This window comes from Patiria miniata, unplaced genomic scaffold (assembly GCF_015706575.1).
Source record: "Patiria miniata isolate m_02_andy unplaced genomic scaffold, ASM1570657v1 HiC_scaffold_14, whole genome shotgun sequence".
In the NCBI taxonomy this organism is placed as follows: Eukaryota; Metazoa; Echinodermata; class Asteroidea; order Valvatida; family Asterinidae; genus Patiria; species Patiria miniata.
In genome coordinates this window covers 11,507,678-11,529,042 of record NW_024037052.1, presented here as the reverse complement: position 1 = coordinate 11,529,042, position 21,365 = coordinate 11,507,678, and the positions used below count along the sequence as shown (strand labels likewise).

General features: G+C 39.2%; 2 protein-coding genes across 2 annotated transcripts; one reads left to right on the top strand and one right to left on the bottom strand.

Annotated features, from left to right (window-relative positions):
• Window positions 1-7,248: 7,248 nt before the first annotated feature.
• LOC119721790 lies at window positions 7,249-9,187 on the top strand. The gene is made up of 3 exons (XM_038191748.1): window positions 7,249-7,358; window positions 8,247-8,370; window positions 8,879-9,187. The coding sequence occupies exons 1-3, from the start codon at window positions 7,249-7,251 to the stop codon at window positions 9,185-9,187; spliced, it is 543 nt and encodes a 180-aa protein (XP_038047676.1).
• Window positions 9,188-13,082: 3,895 nt separating this feature from the next.
• On the bottom strand, window positions 13,083-16,509 carry LOC119721789. Its single transcript, XM_038191747.1, has 2 exons — window positions 15,413-16,509; window positions 13,083-14,308 (listed from the first exon to the last, which is right to left on the bottom strand). The coding sequence occupies exons 1-2, from the start codon at window positions 15,615-15,617 to the stop codon at window positions 13,083-13,085; spliced, it is 1,431 nt and encodes a 476-aa protein (XP_038047675.1). The 5' UTR covers window positions 15,618-16,509.
• Between the last annotated feature and the right edge of the window lie 4,856 nt (window positions 16,510-21,365).

The following is a 21,365-nucleotide window of genomic DNA, read 5'->3' as shown; positions in this document are numbered from 1 at the left end:
CCTCACCAATTGAGTAGATATATTCATAAACATACGATCCTCTGTCAATGGGGCAGATTTGCATAACATTTGAATAGAGGAGGATATTCAAACAGTCATGCATGATGTCAGTTTAGCTATGTTGTGAATTTTGTGACGGCCATTAATGAAAGATATTGAAAGAAAAAAATCAACCTTCATAGGATTTTTTTTTTTCTCTCCAACTTTTAAGTAAACGTGTCCCCTTCTGTGTTGCTAGTTTCAATTCTTAGGATCATGATGGCGATGCCCGTTTGACATACATTGTTAGCATGGCTAGTAGGTGATCACCATCTTTATTTTCGTGTTGCGTTTTGTCGTTGTCATCGTCACTTCACCGCCAAACTTCCTCAAAAATTCAAACCCTGCCCTTATCTATGACACAGGGCTACCTGTATGTTCTTAATGTCGCCAACTAGTTTGGTAGGTCAAATAATTTAACAGTGGATTTTATTCCCTTTTAGGAACCAGGCCCGTAGATACACGATCGCCGTAACGATAGCCACTGAATAAATATATGCCAGCAGTTAGCCCAGGTTGGATCACATCTTCATAGCATTACAACTGACGTCCAGGGTATTAATTCTACTACCAAAGCAAAACAAATTGTAAAACATTTTTTTCATATTTTCAAGTGATGGAGGAAGCGGAAATTCCGTTAACATACTCCTTGTGTCCACAACTGTGCATGCTCCGGGCAGCATGTTTACCACAAATAAACCGCAAGTTCTGCGCTTACATTGTAAACATTTTCAGTACAAACTCAAGGAATTCTCACCAAAAATCCTACAAAAACCATAAAAAAATTGCTAACCAAAAGGCCTACCGGTAGCATCAATCAGTTTCACCAGATCAGAATGGCAGTCACATGCATGAAAAAACAATGCCTCTAAACCCAGATACAAAGTCATAGTGAAAACCAAAACATAAAGAAAAATAAGTGAGAGAATTAGTCTTCGCACATAAGTTTGTAGCACTTGAATTCTAACACTATTTGCTGAATAAGCAGGTCCTGCCATGCTTCGAGTTTGAAAGATAACATGAGCTAGAGACTTACCCCTGGAGTTGTGTTGACAACAAAATGGCTGCCTCCTCAAACCTATGCACTGAGCATGCCCAGCAATGAAGGTCACAGGACCACACTCTCTCATAAGATGATAGAGGGCGACATTTCTTATAACTATCAGAGTCCACATTGTACCAAACACTTCATGCGAACTAAGCTTCAAAGTGTGGACCTCATTTTGGACAGTTAATTCATCTCTACATAGAGTCTCATTGGAAAATATGCAGTAAATCTGTGTGGACGTGTGCAAGTCCACACAAGAACGGCTTGTCTACAGTACGTTGGTGTGCAAGCTTTTGCAAGTCCACACAAGGTCTGCAATGCCAACACGCCCAGTCACACACACACACGCACAACCCATACATAGTACTGCAATAGGCATATGCACGCACACACACACCCATCTATAGAAATTGCCCTGTGGAGACCTATACAATCTTTCCCTATTGTGGAAATGTCTCCACAAGGATACAAATTTGAGCTCACACACACACACACGCACACACCCATACTTGTTTCAGATGACTAGTGTGGACTTTCCATTGCTTTCGTGTAGTTAAGAAAAACCAGTGAAAAAACTCATTTTTCTGAAACTGTGAAAACTCTTTCAACCCAATTTTTTTTCTATGATTCCCTTTAGTGTTTCTCTTCATTCTGCTACAGATAAACCTAACCCAAAAATGCCTCTAAACCTGTTTTCCAGAAATGGGGAAACACTGTGTGGACGTGGGGCAAGTCCACACAACGTCGGTGCTACCTACATTATGTGGACGTCTTTTGTTCGGAAGTCCACACTGCGTATGTAAGACAAGCTCACACGGACGGACAAGGCGAAAACAGTATGCCCCTTCGGCTTCGCCGGCAGGGCATAAAAAAAAAAATCTTGAGAGACAGGCGTTTTGGGAATATTGTTATGGTTATGGTTATGGTTTATATTTTTCATATCATAGCACAAACAACATAATAAACAGGAAACTATATAAAGAATGACAAACAATGATATGAGGGATCCAGGTAAAAAGCATATGCTTGTACAAGACCTGGAACCCATAATTACAAATTAAGCTAATAAATTAATATGTACATACAATAGGCTGAATTCACCATAAAGGGAAAATAAGTTTGTTCACCATAAAGGGAAAATAAGCTTTCTTGTCCAAGTTAACCTTACTTGGTAAAAAAATGGAAAAAATTAACTTGTACTAGATAAATATTCTAGTACAACTTAATTTTCATTAATAAAAAAAAAAAAATGAAATTACAGATCACATGTAAATGTAAAAAAATTATGCCTGCAGCACGCCATTCGTAAGATGCTGAATGGCGCACAATAAGGCACACAAATCTGAAAAACTACGGTCTTTTTTGGGGGGGGGTGTCACTTCAAAAGATGGTTTAAATACCCAAATGTCTAAAAAAATACCCTAATTTGGCACAATAAACTCCTTATTGTGCGCAATTCGGCATCTTACAAATTTACCGTATTTTGTACAGTTAACTGAAGTAGGGCTGGGTGCATGTGGTTGTGAAGAACTGCATACTTGTATACACAAGCTGTACTGCTGCATGCAGTATTTGCCGATTTGGGGGCACTTTTTTTTTTGGGGGGGGGGACAACGTTGAAAAGAGTAGATTAATTTAACAAATAATGAGTTTAACAAGTGACTTACTTTTATTTTTTTTTTTTTCGTTTTGCAAGCCAATTACTGATGGTCATTAGTATAGGTTTTCCCGGAACAATTTCGGAAAATGTGTGATTAAATTTGTGAAACATAAATTCAATTTGGCGCCGAGTTTGAGAACGACGTACATCCTGGTTTCATTTTCGCAATAACTAGCATTCAATTTCATTTTGCATCAATCAAATGAACGAATGTGCATAACGTTTCATTTAAGGGATTACAAATACGGGATTAGGCTTTCGGTTTGACGTATGTGTTGCCGATTATTACGAATGTGCAATCCAATTCGCAGAAAATCGATTGTCTATTGTGACACAGGCTGAATTGAACATTCTTTTTCATTTGTTACAATTTAAATTCGCATTTTCTGCATTCAATTTAAATAAATTATACAGGCCTATACAAATCATGATACAACTTTGATTCATTAATTAATCAATGTATGCCTTATTGATCATTAATGTGTTTGTTCTTATATACACGCCTATGTGAAATGTAGGCAAATGAAATGTGAATATGATATATAACATGGCCAATATGAAATCACTCAAAATAATCTTGTACCGTAGCCATATTATTGAGACGGTAAAGGGACACATCACGTGTCACGTTACATGGGATCTGCATGGGGACTTTTTGAATGTTCAAAAATTCAATCATTCAATCAACCATTCCACAACTGTTAATTTAATGCATAAATGAATTCCAATGCTTGACCAGGCATATGTTAAATAACACTGCGAGGGAAATCGGCTGCACATTTAGCGAAAAAGATTGATGATAAATTAAAAGGAAAACAGGATTGCGGATGTGCCTTCGATTTCGCGCTAAAATGAATTGTCAATACACTAAATGCAGAGCACATTCGGGAAATCGTACGCTGATTTTTTACGACTGAATGCACTTTCACGGAAAAAGAATTATCATTTGTTAAATAGAAGCAGAGATTTGGAACGTTCATTCTATTTCGCACAAAAACGAATGCTTCTTTTACAAATTCGTGTACACATTTTCCGAAATTGTCCAGGAAAACCTATATTTACATAATAAACATCATTTCATACAGAATTTTATTTATTTCTATAACACTTTTTGGAAAACACATGCACTTGATTTGAAAGTCTATTTTTGAAAATCTGGCTGCTAATAAGGAATAATATTTTGTTTATCTGCCACTGACTTTTATTGAACTTGAAATTATGCTTAGTCTCTTTAATCGGTTTGAAAGTCTGGATTTGAAAGTCAGTAGCCGATTTCACGAAAAATTGCGTAGCTCGTGCAATTTTATAGTGCAAATGGGCAAAAAATTTACGATCTTTTTTTAACGAAACGTGGCGTAGCTGCACAACGTTTTAAAAAATCTAAACATCTTGGACAAGGATAACAGCAGTTTGTTCACGAAACAGTCGTTGAATCACTTCAGCCCACCAGCCTATTTTTTATTCCCAGGACGGTTGGGGCCAAGTAATAAATAATTCAGCAGGTCATGAATTATTCAGTGATCGGGTCAGTGTGTTTATTCATGAGAACAGAACAATGATATTAAAAGCATCGTTGTTATTAATCAACCAGTTACATAAACGCAATTTCATACATGTACTTTAAAATGCGTTAATATACAAATAACGAATGTTTGTGAGTGCGATGGTAAGAATAATTTCATGAGTTGACAGATTGAATGTTCTATTCCACGAGGCGAAGCCGAGTGGAATAGAACATTCAATCTGTCACCGAATGAAATTATTCTTTCCATCGCACGAACGTAAAACATTCGTTATTTGTTTTATACAACACCTGAATAAATTCTCGTCATTTGATTGGTAAATTATAAACTACAATTTATTTTGATTTTAAAGATGTTGAACTACCCCTTCACGAAAATGTTTGAACCCAACGCTGTAAGCGCTGGCTCTTTGGAACAATACGCGCTACGCTGAACGCGCACACCAGCATGCATTTTGCACGCAAATACCGCGTCACGGAACAAGCGCAAAGTGAAACGGTATAACGCATGGGTATAACGCATGGTCGCACCGTGCATTATACCGAATAATAATATGTCACGTGATCTACAATTCACCAATCAGATGACGGGGATTTATTCAGGTGTTGTATAATGTAACCTAGTACCCTAGTGGATAGCGAGATGAGCTATGGATACAAAGATCCCTGGTTTGAATCCATGTTGTCACTGCTCATTTTCAATGTGACTATTTTTCTGATCTAAATTTATCGTTTAGGAAATTTTAATTGAAGGGAAAAGAGAGAATGAGAACCTAAGTTTCCTTACAATGATTCAAATGAAAAACTGAATTATGCATGACTTGGCCCCACTCTCCTAGGAAAAAAAAAACTTTCTTCAGAATCGTGCAGCAACTCAAAATATTATTGTCACTGGTAAAATAAAAATTCTTTTACTTCAAACGATAACGGGCTTCACGACGATCACGATTTGCTGGTAAAATAGGTCATTTGCAGTCGCTACCCTACAAGTCGAGGACTTTAGGAAATGTGTCATGAGTGAAATGTTGCGCAGCATGAAATGCTGCGCATCAGTGTGAAATGTGGCGCAAGTGGAGTTGCGCCATTACGTAATGTTCTGTGAAATCGGCTGCTGGCTCTTTATGTTGAAAAAATATCTTTTATTCTCTATCAACTATAAACTTTGTCGGAACGTTTTAAAAATAACATTTTACAAATTTAAATTAAACAAGCCATTTGTTTGACTTCGCAAAACTTCACTGTGATGTGCAGCTGGTCAACTGAACATACATGTAGAAGCCAATCTATTTGTTTAATAACTCTGTCATTTGCTGGATCTCATCGATGCTGCAGACTGTGAAGCGCTTATTAATAATGTGCACATCAACAGCACCATTGTCATCCGTTACTACCTGTAAATAGGGGAGGGGGGAGGGTTATTACCAAAGATGTCAGTAAGCCACCAATGATTAGAATTGGACCTTTTGTTTTACCTTCAATCAACGAGAAGCTTATTTTCATGACTCTTTTTGTGCACCAGCACTGTCATTTCTAAATGTCCTCATTGGTAATGTTTGACGTTAAAACTTATTTTTTTTGACACTCAAATTACTTAAAGATATAGTCCATCATTTGTGCATTTTGTTTTTGCAACAAAAGTGTTCAAATCTAATGAAGGATACTGAACAACTAACCTGATTAAGTTTCAGCTCAGTGCGCTTCAGCTGTATATTCCGAGAAAAAAAGCATTCTAGGATCTCAATTTCAAATCAAAAGTTGCTGAATCATGTTTTGAATTGTTTTGAATCGCAGCTATACGCGATGTCGCGCACTGATCCGACGAATTATAGCAACTGCGCCCTCCTGTGCATCGTGCCAATGCTTGCGCAAGCTGCGCCGAATAACAAAACGAACTACTAATTTAAATTTTCCTACAGTGCGTCTTAAGACGCACCGTTGCAAAAGGCCTTCTTTCGTTGATTACTTCAAAATGATAGCTTGCTAGAAAGGTTAATTTCACAGGGAGTTTAGTCCACTTACTATCTTTCAACCAAGTATGTTTTTCAACAATAATACGCCAGTTATTTTTTCAGATGGCTGCAAATGATGGACTATAGCTTTAATTACCAACATAAGTGACATGGTTCTTTGCTGTTTGATGTAGTTAAAGTGTACATGAACACATAAAATTAACAGTTTATTTTGTAGTTTTGTCTGTTTGGAACAACAAGATAATGACACAGAATACTTGTTTCAACAATTGTCAACAACTGTAGTACACAATATAAGATTTGAGGCTTTGCATGGTGGGGTATCGGTATCGTTTCGGTTTGCGGTAGTTCTTATAGAACTTACAGCAGGACTGTTCTTAACAGAACAAAACTACTTAGCAAAGTTGATAATAAGCAGGACAAGTTCTTCTCAGAACTAATATCTTCTAAGCAGTACCGTAATTTCCTGCAGATAAGACTTGTCTTATCTGACTTTCTAGACCACAAAAACATCGCTGCGCCTTATCTACAGGTGCGCCTTATCTGGTGTCACTTGAGTTCAAAGTGACGGTCTTTGTGTGAAGAATTCTTTCAATGCCGCAATCAATAATGCGGTCAACCAAGGCTCAACTCTCCAGACATTGTGACCGTATTTTCATTCCAACAATGCCGCGATGTGTTGATCCCCCATGATCGTGCTTTCATTCCAACAATGCCGCAATGCATTGATCCCCCTTAGTGATCGTGCTTTCATTTCAACAATGCCGTCTTACAAACATTTTTCTTTGTGGCCGTTTTTTCATTCCGAAAATGCTGCAATCAGAATGGGAGACTTTTGACGGACAGTGTCGTAGAGGGCAGCAAACATAGCGGTCCCAGGCAATTTTTGGCGCGAGGAAGAAAATGTTGCAGTTTCATTGCAATAATCAGCCGCTGGCGCAGCTGCGCTAATCTTGCTCGAGTATTTTATTTAGCCTCTTATTAACGAGGTTCGTACCAATATATAAATATGCAGGGTGCAGCCCGTGCCTATGGATCTATGACAATAGCTCTCTTGAAGGAGGAACTAAGGAGGCGAAACGCCAAAACATCTGGCAGAAAAAAGGAACTCGTCGAGAGGTAAGTCGAGGACTAACGTTAGGCCTGGCTTAGCCTTTGTTAACCTTGGCTTTATACTACTTACTAGTGCAGATAGCGCTTCCTATTTTGTCAACAGTTATTGTCAGCTAGGCCTACCATTTCTTTTGACATTTAAAGTCTTTCGAGCGCACGTACAAAGAAAATTAGGCCCTAGTTATTTTGAAGAAATAATGGCCCATCAGAAGGTCCTGAGTAGACCGTCAAAGTCGAAGGTCAATTTTGTGAGCGTGATTGTCCGAAATGGCCACCGCCGGCGCGGCAGGCTCAGGCTTGCGTGGTGGCCGGTAAACATGGCGGTCGGTCGCTCCATGCACTGCAACTTTGTGTGAAGTACAGCGGTACGATTTTCTCCGCCCATGGCATAAACGGCCGGTCTACATGTTCCCCTGTCAATTGCAATTTATAATGCATGTATTTACTTTGCCAATATTTTTATGTTAGCCTATTTTCCTCAAATTAAAGCGCTCTTGGATTTTTTAAAAAAATCAATTCCATTATTTTTTTTTATACGTAGGCCTAGTGGCTATAGTTACGGTAAACGGTAAACATAACGCAGCCTTCAAAAATGCTATCGGTACAGCATTGTAAAAAAACAAGGCGAACGTATAAATTAGGCCTAGCCTACAACTCCCCATTTTGCTCGAGTGTGTCGATAGCTCAGTTGGTAGAAGACCAAGGTGTGCCTGTGATGTTGAATACCAGTACGTTGGGGAACTAGACAGCTTCCGTAATGATAGCCGTTGAGGGTTGCGTTATGGGTACCGTAACTATAGCCACTGCGTTTTTTTATAACACAGACCTAGATAGGCTAGAGCCTAGTAATATTTAGAGTCTCTAAAATGTTCTTAAATTTGTTCTTATTTTCAGACTTGAGTGCTACGACAGAAATTTTAATTTCGGCCAAGGATGTGATTTGGAGGAGTCCGAGGAGGTGTATACTTTTTCTATGCCCAACTTGTCAACATACAAGGACGTAAATAGAGACAGCCAGGTTAGTAGACTTATTTAATCAACAGATAAAAATGAAAATCACAGCAGGAAATGTGCTGGGTAGCCATGTGTCAGAGTTTTTGCCTGCTGTGCATGTACATGTATGTGTGCTCTTGTGTGTAGGTCACTTGAATTTCGGAAATTATCATAGTGATCTATCCACTATGAAATCAAATTACTTTCTCAGGTCTGCTGATGTCTCCACAGAGTCTTGCATACAATTGAGTCTAGGTAATTCAAACTCAGCCAAGATACTATTTTAGCAAGAGACATTTCTGGGAGTCTTTCAGACATTGTTGGTCCCATTCATCATTATGTACATAAATGAATAGCTCAAAAGAGTTTGCAAGGGTTTGTTTTTCTTTCTTTCTTGCATACATGTACCTGTTCAACAGGCTACAGGACTCTCGCTATTATTATACCCACCCCCAAAAGCACTGTGTCAGTGAATTTGGATATGTTTGGATGACATTTTCACAAGTTACTAAGGATTTTCTTCTTTTATTTAGATTCCACATGTAACAAATGACACCCTGAAGGCCTTCATACAACAGTTTGGGAAGTCTGAAGATGGCAAGCCAGAGGCGATGTATCGGGACAGGTTTCTTCTCTCATTGCGTCACAGCAGCGAGGGTGACCATATATACATAGCAGCTAGAGTTGCAGCAGAAATGAAGAAGACGTTGGTATACAAAGTAGATGTAAAGTTAGACAAGTATGGGGTAGTGCAGGAAACTCAGTGTGAGTGTTCTGTTGGTATTGGCCCTAATGCTCACTGTAAGCATGTCGGTCTGGCTCTGTTTGCCCTTACTAAATAAACAAAAAGAAGGGGTTTTGACAATGCAAACTTGTACAGAAGTCCTGCAAACCCATCATCAGAGCAAGAAATATGATGGCTCCCCTTTGCAGATGTCTCAAATTAAACTTCGTAAATCTGAGGGGCTTCAACGACTTAATAATTTTGACCCAAGACCTGCTCAATATAGAAATACACGAGAGTATAATGATCACTTCAGAAATGTGTGGATAAATTCACAAGCAAAAGATCTGCCAATTCGGCAGTTATATGCACCTGCAAATATCTTTGCAGTGACTCATGATTACCTGGAACTAACTCATGAAGAATACTTTCTTAAGAGTCTTAATGTTACCAACATCACAGAGAACGATCTAGAACAGGTTGAAGAAGCTACAAGGGGACAAAGCACAAACAAGTTTTGGAAGGAAGAAAGAAGAAAACGACTTCATGCCTCCAACTTTGGCCGAATATGTAAGTCAGGGGTTAGAACAGACTTTGAAAAAATGGCTAGGTCATTGACAACTATCTCAGAGTTTTCCAGTAAACCCACAGATCATGGGCTGAAGTATGAATCTGTAGCTGTGGAGGCTTACAGCAGTAAGACAGGTAATTTGGTGAAAAGTTGTGGAATCCATGTGTGCATGGAAATCCCATATTTGGCATGTTCACCAGATGGCCTTGTTGATGATGATAGGATTATTGAAGTGAAGTGTCCTTACACATGTAAAGACAGTGCAGTAACTCCAACAAGTGTGCCCTATTTATTTATGGACAGCTCTGGAAAAATGGCATTAAAACACAGTCACAACTATTATTACCAGGTACAGGGGAATTTGTTGTGTACAAAAAGGAAATGGTGTGATTTTGTTGTGTGGACAACGAAAGATATGAAGATCATGCACATCCCCCGAGATGATGAGTTTATAAACGAACTCAAAATCAGACTCCGGGATTTCTTCGAACAGTTTTTCAAGGCAGCATTGCTTGAAACTTTTCTGTACAGAGTTACTGACAAGTATGACTTTTCCTAAGACAAAGGCAAAAGAAAACATCACAGAAAAGAAGTCCTGGTTTCTTGAGCTTCAAATGTTTTAGTCATGGAGTGGACATACATGTACATGTACTGTAGTTGTCACACTTTCATTTATTCTCTGCTAATGACAAACAAAATTCGTTAACCAGACCAAACGCAAGAACTGTTTTTCTTTTACTTGGATTCAATGGAAAACTTTTGAGACCATCCCTTTTTTAGTGTTTGATATATAACTGTCATGTACATGTAACAGTATTATATTTTATCTAAAGTGCATGGCATCAAACATTCTATATATGTAAATGCCTTTGATGGCCTGTTATAAGTCAGGGTTCCTAGCATTTCATGAAAACAAAATTCCCTGATTTTCCCCTGTGTTTTATCTGATGAATTTTCACAATTCTAGAATACTTATTTTGACCTATTTCCACACCAAAAAGCCACCATAGCCAATCATTCAGTGGATTGGCTGTTTGGACATGAGACATAATATAACAAACTGACCACTTTCTATTTTGGGCCAATCAAATTCCCTGACCTTTCCCTGATTTGAGGCATTTTTTCTCAAATTCCCTATCTGGAAAAAGGGAAACTCATTTTCCAGGTTTTCCCTGATTTCCAGCATGGCCAGGAACCCTGTAGATACATGTACATGAATCGTCTGCAAAGGGCCCTATTAACTAGAAATTAATAGAAGATAAATATATTGAAAATTATTTACGAAATGTATGTCAACTTGACTAGTGACATGTTTTAGCTCACAAAACTGTTGCAATACATGTACATGTACATTAGATGCTCTGGGTACAAACTTACAGTGTTTCTATTTGGTGAAAAACTATATCTTATGTTGATAACTTTTTCTCCTGCCATGTGTGCACAATAAATTATAATTCAATACATACATATGTACATTAGATGCTCTGGGGTACAAACTTAGTGTTTTTATTTAAAATAATATTATGTATGTCAATACCTTTTTTTCTTCGAACCTGTGCACAATAAATTATAATGCAATACATACATATGTATGCTCTGGAATACAAACCTACAGTGTTTATATTTAATTTAAAAATATGTATGTCAATAACTTTTTTCTTCTGCCACGTGTGCTCAATAAACTATAATTCAATACATGTATACATATGTACAGTAGATGCTCTGAGATACAAACTTAGTGTTTTTATTTAATAAAAAATTGTGTATGTCAATAACTTATTTTCTTCGAACCTGTGCAAAATAAATTATAATGCAATACATACATATGTATGCTCTGGAATACAGACTTACAGTGTTTCTATTTGGTGAAAAAATATCTCTATGTCACTAACTTTTTTCTTCTGCCATGTGTGCACAATAAATTATAGTTCAATACATACATACATGTATGTACATTAGATGCTCTGGGATACAAAGTTAGTATTTTTATTTAATGAAAAAATATGTATGTCAATAACTTATGTTCTTCTAACGTGTGCATAGTAAATTATAATAAATTTAAATGTATTTCAAAGTCAGAAACTCCTTGTTTTTTTGTCAGCATGTCAGATTTGTATAAAGTCTAGTCATAAATACCTCAGACAGTTTACCAATTCTATTGGTCAAAAGATGATAAAGGTACCAACTTGTTTTAAACACCTTCATAATTTTATAAGAAATTTTGACTCCTGTTTTATCAACTCTAACAATCATACAAGGCAGTATTCATCGTCACATGACATAGACATGCGCAATACAATCAATGAGTCCGTATTCCATAGAATCAACATTTCATTTCACACATGCCAATTTCCATACATTTGAGGATTTTAGTACTGTACACATGAGACTCATACCATTAATAATAAGGCTAGAGGGGTGTTTCACATATCACATATCACAAGGTGAATATGATGAACACAATTGTTGGGAAAAATGTAAAATTTTGACTTTTTTCTACTTGAAGGCATCAAAACAAAGACTTGGGCAAAGTCTAGCTTAAATCTGCACAAGACAAAATTAATGAGTTCCCAGCCAGCATTTAAAAACCACTTCAAAATTTACATTCATTTTCAAATTGTGACGAATGTTACATTCGCACTGAAAATAGCCAACAGTTTGTCTTGCATATTTTTAACCATAGTTAATAGTTACAGTATGATAGCACAACAAGTCACTAACTACATGGAACGCAAGATATTGAGTTTCTGTCAACCTTCATTAAACTTCAAAACATTTTTGTGACGGATGTTACATTTAAAAGACAAGCACCTTTGACTCTTGACACTCAGTTCAAATCCCTGTGAATTTTACACACTTGCGAAAAATCCTAGTATTTCCATCAGTGTGTGCTGGTCTGAGGTAGCCTGCACAAAATATTCAATTTTTAAAATCACATGGTTTTAGAAGAAATCCGCCATTTAAGCCTGTGACGGACGTTACAATTTCCGTGACAAACGTTACACTCTGTGAAACATCAATGTTTGCTACACTGCCAATGGAAAATTAGGTTGGAATAATTGCGATTTGTCTTGGTAAAACTCACCTACTAGCTTTCTCTCTGACTTAAAATAAAAAAATCACAATATTAAACATGCGTGTTTCATATGTTAAAACAAGGTGCAAAAATGACCACAAAAATCCACCATTTTAGCCCCAAAACAATTTTTTGGACAAAAATCACACTGAACTACATTCCATCCCACTGGCATGCCACTCAAATGAAAGATCTTGTTGTCCCCATTAATTTAATACCACACTTGTTGTTGTGATGTTTGTAGTTCTGAAGATATAAGTAAATTTCCATTTTACAACCATGTCCCCTTTTTCATGGAATCGCCCAATTAGAGAAATGCGGATGCCATGGTGGTACGACTACCAAAATCTACTGAGGAAAACCTCCTTAGGCACTGCTTGGAATGATGCATTTTCTGAAGTTAAGCAGCATGAAACAAACGAATGCGATGTTAGATGCTAGAGTCATCTCTGTCTGATTGAGTGGCTGTGTGAGAATTTTGTACGTTTTGCCAAGACCAATAATTCTCTCAACATGGACTCGCTTACTGGAAATTTTCCTATCCCTTAAAACACTCTTTCCTGACATTCTATTCTTCTTCCTGAAGAATGTTGGGATGTTTATGGTGACATCTACTGGTGCAAAAGTGTCCTGGATATCAAATCCCTTGTCTACCATGATGGCGTCTCCTGGATCTGTTCTCCTAGTCAGTCCACTGCGTTCTGCTATTTGTCGGTCGCTAGTTGAACCTCCATAAGCACAAGACATATAACTGACAAGACCCCCTGGGGTCACTCCAAGAACTGACTTTGCTGTATTGCGATTTTTGTATGTAGAAAAGGTGACTTGCTGAGCAGTGGGAGCTTTGGGTTTCTTTACAGGAAATTCAAACCCATCAAGGATAGTCCGTGTAGTGGGGAAGTTCCTCTTAAAATCTGATGGAGCATAAAAACTAACACAGTCTCTGCTGGGCCATATATCCACCTCTCTCCACTGAAGACTCATAAATCTCATCCAGGTTACAAAGATACAGTAAACTTCTGACTCACTTATTTTGAACATACGACTTAGTTCAAAGTTTGGCGTGTATCTTCTGCATTTTATAACAGTTAGAAAAAACTGATCTGGTACACAGATGCTGGGTCGTACACCGTGTAAGTATGTCAACTTAAATGCACTCGGCCCCAATGAAGCTAAAACATCAGAAAATGTGAGGTAATCTTGAAGACCTGTGTAATAATGCACTCCTGCTGAATCAGTCTTGAAATCCTCTATCGTAAACCCACGATTAGACTCTGTCTGTGTTTCGGAAGTGCACGTAGAATAGTTGGGCAGGGGATCAGTTTGAATGTGTACCTCCTGAATGACTGGAACACTCTCGATGTCAACCTGCATGGCAAGATTAAGATCTTGCACGACGGCATCATTCTCAGCTGATTCCCCTTTTCTGCATTCATCCTGTTTCACTTCTTCTTTCTCAAGCCTTCTCTTTTCATTCCGTTCCTTCAGTCGTTTTTCTCTTGACAGTGCTGGTGAAGAGGGTTCTACTTTACTCCATGCAAACTGGCTTGGGACAGCTGTTTTCTTTAGTTTTTTCTTGTTCACTTTGAAACCTGCAATTAACAATTGAAACATCATGATAAAAGTACTTAGATAAGTTGCATTAATGCAAAAGTGGTTGGTTGGCAAGAGCTTCCTCTCAAACTAATCATGAACATTCATAGAAGAGATTTTACAGACTTTTGTCTGAAATACAATTTATCTTTCAGACCTTTCATCTAAGTTTCAGCCCTCTTGTTCTAATTGGCTTGGTAATCTCATCCCTGTACATTTATGTTTTCAGCGTTTCAAGTGGGTGTAAAGGTATCTCTGTTTAATTAGGCCCTATTGTATTCTGTGTTGATTAATTAAGGACTCTTAACATGTGTAATAACATTGCAAAGTTTTTAAAAAAATCTGTGCAAATTCAATGGTAGACTTTTGAGATGCTTGGTGGCAGCAAACATACATGTAATGGTTCCACGTACATGTCAATTGTCCACTATTGTTTTTATCATGTTTGAGTTAATGTGCGCTTCTTCTTCCAGAAAGTACAATCCCTCTTAGAAGTTCAATTCCGAGTATTGTCGTACTACATGTGCAGTGTAAAGGTACGGGTACTCAAAACAATGCTAACAATAGCGGACCAGTCGTGTTGGACCATGTTGTATGTTTGCTACCACCAAGCGTCTCAAAGTCTCCCATTGAATGAGATGTTGTTGATGTTGCAAAAGAGAGATCTGAGCAAGCAATGAGACTCTGTGTTTCTTTGTTATTGTTTTTAATATGAACATTCCCTAACACTTATCGCAAATTCTGCCTGGTTGGTTGATTTTGCACAATGGACAAAAGGCACCATGGGAAGGAAACAGGAACAAACAGACAGTGTTCCTTTTTCCTTCCCACAATTCATTTCGACCATTAGTGGAAAATCAACCAGGCAGTATTTGCAACATTTATGCCACTTTGTCTTTGCCAGTACAAATTTATGCATGGATATCCATCATGTCCAGCAAAGAAACACAGTGCAACTTTACAATTGCAGACGCGGACATTAGAGAAATATCGTCTTTGCTACTAGTACTACACTGTCGTCCTGTTCATACCATGCCATGATCATCATTGAATATTGCTGAAAAATCGGGGGAAATTATGAATAGTTTTTGTTTTAAACTTACCCAGCACTGACTTCTCTTCGTAATCGGAGTCCAAAAAGTGCGCCTTGCACACAAGACTGCTAGCCGTTGGCCACCACGGTCGTATGGGTTTGAAACTATCCCTTTTGATGGCCCGTCTCCACTGGTTTCGTATTTTTTTGTCCTTGGGAAATGTGTGCCCTCCGCGGTGGCAACATCCGAACACGGCACAGCAAGATCCAGGCATTTGGTGCAAGGTTTCATTGAATGAGGTGCACTGCTTGTGCACGAATCAAGGACAACAAAATACGAACTCTTTACTTCCGGGACCGTTGAAGCACGCCCTCTTGCGATAAATTAGAACTAGTCAAAAGTCTCCCATTACTTAAACGTTTGGAAATCGCATTCACTCAAGTTCTATTGTGTGAACGTTGAGGGTGTTTATTGTACAGGATATCTTCGAAGTCTGCTTTAGACTTAGGATAATATGAAGTACTAATGTTTATTTGTTGCACTTTCGTTTGTTTTAAGATATCAAATAAGTTTAATGATCTTGAAAACAAAACTAACACTAAGAGAAGCGATGTATTAAACAAATATCTTATGAACGTGATTAACAAATTATAGGTTTGAAATAAAGGAAAAGAACTTTAAATACAAAAAAACATTACAACAATTTTTAAAAAATATAATAAAACATTTTTGTTACGTCTCCCCCGGTGTGACGGGATTATTTTCGTATGGTATATACATATAGGCGACGGAAGTTTTTGTATTAGTCACCGGTAGAGGGCGCAACATCTGGCTCGGAGGGACTGGGCAAGTCTACGAATCTGAGCCAGCGTGCGTGTTGCAATATCTTCAGACAGCGCGTGGACCATCATTTCTGGCCGCTGATTGGGCCGCACTGCATTAACAAAAGGCCAAGGAAGGCCAGGATCGGAAACCGCAAGCAAGCATGCACAGCGCGCGTTGGCTGAATGGATGAAGGTCGGTATCAATTTACATTGGTCTTTTCTTCATGGCTCTACATGTGACCAGCCAATGTGGTTACGGTTTAATTCATCCTCCGAACAGTGTGATCGTTCTAAGGCAACACAATGGCCCCTTTGTGGCGATGTACCGACACCGGGTGACGCTGGTGTTCTTCTGTGTACGGTCAAACATGCGTCTTATGCGGCGGTGCGCCTTATCTGTTGGCGTTTGAATTTTTTTGTGGTGATTTTAGGGACCTGCGCCTTATCCGCCGCGAGCCTTATCCGCCGCGAGCCTTATCCGCCGCGCGCCTTATCCGCAGGAAATTACGGTAGTTATTACCACATGGTGTTACTGCAAATCGAAATGTAGTACACAATATCTCAATTAACAACTCTGGTTTTCTTTTTCTTTAAAAGAAGGGCCTTCCCAAGGGAGGATCGGGGGGGGGGGGGGGATGGGGGCCATGCCCCCCCCCCAAAAAAAAACCCCAATTTTTTTTTTTTGGTGTCGCAATAAAGGCAGCCTCCGTATACCATTTTAGTGTAACTCAAAAACTACTCTCGGTCAAATGTGGACAGCATCTTGACAAACAGTATGAGCGAAGAGGATGGACCAACCTATTATTGAGTGGTCGGGAACAACCCGACCACTTTTCCGTACAGCACGTTTCCGCGGGTTTTCTCCTAAACGGTTTATGATAGGAACTTGTAACTTTCAATATATATCGACCCTCATCATAAGTGGTGCATATTACTCTGACTTCATTATGACGTCATCGGGTGTCAAATTACAAGCGATTTTCGTTTAAAAAATGACAATCTTCTTTCATCTGTAACTCTTGAACAAAATGATCAATTATGTTCCAACCCTGTAATCAGATAGACCATTAATTGCTGAACATTTTTGTCTTGTACGTGAATTTGCTTGACCTTTACTTCTGGGTCTACCGGAGGTCAAAGTTAGGTGAATTCAAAATGAAGACATTAGCTAAAAACCTTTTATTTGTTCACTGAACCTTTAAAAGAACATGAAAAGTATACAGTAAGGGAAAAGGTTAAAGAAAAAGAAATATTATTTTTGAGATTTTTTGTTGTTGGAAGATTGCTTAAAAAACGAGATGTTCACACACATAAATACAACTTTTTTCGGCATAATTTTTCATAAGTTGCATGATTTTTGTACATGTTTTCATCGTTTTGGACCCCAAAAAAGAGTATTGTTGGATGCCTGAGCAAATTTATGTCGTTAATTGATCCAGAGGTGCTCAGTATTTTATTTTGGAGTTACACCAAAATGTACTACATTGTAAAAGGACTTTTTTGTTTTGTTGTTTGAGTGTAGCAATCCTTTTGACTTGGAAATACCCGCAAAAAGTCAGAGGTTCTGAGGAAGACTTGCTTTGTCTTCGTCAAAGCATTCCAATTAGAGGAATGGAAAAACAAGTTTTGCGGTATGTTTTAACGGTTTGTAATAATGAACCCCCCCCCCCTTGCCCCACAAAGTCAAAAAAAAAAAAAATTGAAAGGATCTACCTATCCAGAACCCTTCTCATCAGATGAGTTGCCTATTGACAGAGACTTGGATGACCAAATCATCTTATCAAACGTTTGAGGACATCTTGTAAGAAAAAGCATGCATATATACATTTTGGATATTATCACAAAATTGGATTTTTAATTCTCTTGTATATGGGCAGTTGAAAAGTGTACAAACCAAATCTCTCCCCCCCCCCCACAGCAGTGTGATTTGGGTCTACGAGCGAATACTTACCTGTAGAATATTACTTATGTATATTCCCTATACCTGTAGGTATTTCCCGCTAAGAGTTTTATATAGTAGCGCCCTCTGGTGTCCTACCCATAATATCCCGCGGCATACGTGCCTCGTGAGCATCCTCTTTTCTCAAGCGTTAAGTCAAATACTCATGGCACCGAGAAGGGTGGGGTAGGAGGTTCTACAGGGGGGTGGGCTGGGGGGGGGGGCTGTAGCCCCCCCCCAATTTTGTCTAGCCCCCCAAACACATTCCATAAAAAAAAATTGCACAAGCCAAATGTAAGAATGTGATGTACATGCGAACGGTCTCCCCCTAAATATATAGTCGTGAGAAGGGTGCATTTGTACACTTTTAGCTAATATAGTGTGCCTGATTGTAGGATTTTATCAGCGCTCCCCATTGAAAATATTGCACGAGTGAGACGCTGCTATCAAGACGGTAAGTAGCCGGTAAGTGGCGGAATAACACCGGGGCCCTCGCTGAGTTCTACCTATCCTGAGCGGGTGGTATAAGTCCTACTAACCGCTATCTCACCATGGCCATCTCTATGTTCAGCATTGTTCCTGTATTATGCCTCCGTTTCGTCTCGGTATCATCATCTGTGCTTGGCTTTGCTTTAATTTATTTCGCTTTAATTTACAGTAATTTTTTTTGCTTTTTGTTGTTTTCATATAAGTTTGCAATGCTTCATTTTTTGTTCCCATTTCATTGCCATATTTTCTTTGTGTTATTCATATACATATAAATATATATATATATATTTATATATATGCAATAAATTCAGAATATGAGTTAAACAAACTTTGGCATATCTCTCTTCTGGACAGACTGTTTCGTACCATAAGGCACTCATCAGCAGAATGACGAAAAATAGAATACAAGTAGCATCTTACCTTATTTCGAATCAAGCGCGCGCGCACGCGTTATGTCATTGAAGTTAGTACGCGTTTACGTCACTGAAGTAAGAACACATATGTCTCGATGCCGGCACTTGGAGACGATTTCGCTTCTCTTATTCAGTGTACCTAGATCTGGCCTACATATGATTATGTACTTCTCTGCTATACACAAATTGCATCTCTTGTTTACGTTAGAGTATGGCAGTGCTTTCAGAACAATGTCCCAATTAATTTCATAGTCTTTCCCCTCGTCCTTTAAGTCCCATATATGTTTACTTAGCTCTGTTTGCGCCCTCTTGCTCTCGAATCTGAATGACTGCTTGTGGTTCGCCAGTCTCGCCTTGAAGGTTGTGGATGTCAGCCCGACGTATGCCTCCTTCCTGCCTTCGCTCGTGACGGTGGCCTGGTACACGATGTTCTTGCTGAGGCACTCCCCGTTCAGCGGGCATTCGGCATTGCAGGGGCAACTGCATGTTCTACCACCGACGTCGTCCTCTTGTTTTACCTTTCGTTTGTTGATTGACTGGATCGTTGCCTTCATGTTTGGCATGCAGCTGTACGATAACTTTACTGTGTTCCGGTTGAGCACTTTGTTTGTTTAACTCATATTCTGAATTTATTGCATGGTTATAGCTCTACAGAGATGTATCGAGCACTGTGAATTGTGATAGAAGACGATTTCATTGGATATACTAGCTCCTATTTTTTATAGTTGAGCACTCTCCTGACGTCGCACTTCAAAATGGAAAGAGTGAACATTGAATATTCGACGAAGAATATTCCAGTAGCATCGAGAACAACATACCTCAAGCGCCTGATCGAGAAAACGGAAATGTTCATCAAAAGGATTAGATGGAGATCATTCTTCTTTCTGAATCCGGAGCTGAACAAAGAAAAGGCGGAGAAGGAGGAAACATATGGATTTAAGTCGCGGAGAACACCACCAGTCATCCCGGAACTGAGAGAATTCGAAGACAATTTGGTGAGTCTGATTCAAAACGTCGAATTTGAGAAGACCACTAGCCAGTTTCAACACAAATTGAACGAAGACATCAATACGATTAGGAACGATGATAAGCTTACCGTCAAGGCTGATAAGACTACAAATTATTACAAAATGGAAAAAGACGACTATGTAAATCTTGTCAGGGCGAATGTCACCAAAACGTTCAAGAAAACCGAGCAAAACGAAGTAGCGGAAATAAATCGCGAAGTGAAAAGAATTGCTAAAAGTCTTGGACTGGGCGACCGCATAGATAAATTGGCCGAGAGGGAAGTCTTCATTACTTTGAAGGACCACAAGGACAACTTCGGTAACAAACCATCATGTCGACTGATCAGCCCAACCAAATCAGAGATAGGACATGTAAGTAAAGTGATGTTTTCTATTTTCTGGGGGTCTCTTTGAATACTGCCAGACCGTCGTCCCTGTATAGTCCCACTCTATTTCTGTACTTTGGATTCAGGATCGACAGCATACATGCTACGACCAGCTCGCATGACTCCGCGCCGTCGAAACTGCCCATCGTGACATCGAATTTGCTGTCTACATTACGCTTTTTCCACGGTACCTGGTCGTTGAATACCACTGTCTGTTCCGCGTGGATGATGATATCTTTCTCCTTGCTGCTAATGTTCTCGTAGTTTTCTGCGAACCCTAGGGCCTTCAGGAGAAGCTTTTCCGTTATCGAGGGGTAGAACTCCACAAAGCAAAATTTATGAAGCTCGATTCTTGCTTGCTTGGGATCAGAGACCACGGCTGACGCAGTAGGTCTGGTCGCCCCAGAAGAATTATCGGTGGGTTGCACAACATCCGAACGATTTTCTGAAACCAAGGCTGGCACGGCCAAAAGGAAGCGATGAAAATGACTCTGCACTCCTCTTTCTCAACCTTTGTCAATACTCTTGGCAGGAGTGAGATTGGTGGAAAAGCGTATGCCAGCATGCCCTTCCAACTGATGGAAAACGCGTCTGCAGCCCATGCCTTTGGGTCCTGGTTGCGTGCGCAATCCACCGGTAACTGATGGTTCAGTGCCGATGCAAAAAGATCGATGTGAGGATGATCCCATACTTGGAAGATCGACTGAACTACTGTCGGGCGAAGAGTCCACTCCGTTGGAAGGACCTTCCCCCGGGACAGAGCGTCCGCCATGATATTCAGTTTCCCCGCCAGGTGGACCGCTGTAAGCGTAACCTGTTTCGCTTGACACCACAGCAGGAGCTCCCACGTGTGCATGCACAACTGCGGGGACCGTGTCCCGCCCTGGCAGTTTATGTAAGACACAATGGTGGAGTTGTCCGATTTTATGAGGACTACTTCCCCTGTCACCCGTCCGACAAAGTG

Coding starts and splice junctions, on each gene's coding strand:
- LOC119721789 (XM_038191747.1), bottom strand. CDS start 15,617: ATGCCTGGATCTTGCTGTGCCGTGTTCGGATGTTGCCACCGCGGAGGG. Junction 14,309..15,412: donor CGAAGAGAAGTCAGTGCTGG/GTAAGTTTAAAA, acceptor TGTTAATTGCAG/GTTTCAAAGTGAACAAGAAA.
- LOC119721790 (XM_038191748.1), top strand. CDS start 7,249: ATGCAGGGTGCAGCCCGTGCCTATGGATCTATGACAATAGCTCTCTTG. Junction 7,359..8,246: donor AAAAAGGAACTCGTCGAGAG/GTAAGTCGAGGA, acceptor TCTTATTTTCAG/ACTTGAGTGCTACGACAGAA. Junction 8,371..8,878: donor ACGTAAATAGAGACAGCCAG/GTTAGTAGACTT, acceptor TCTTTTATTTAG/ATTCCACATGTAACAAATGA.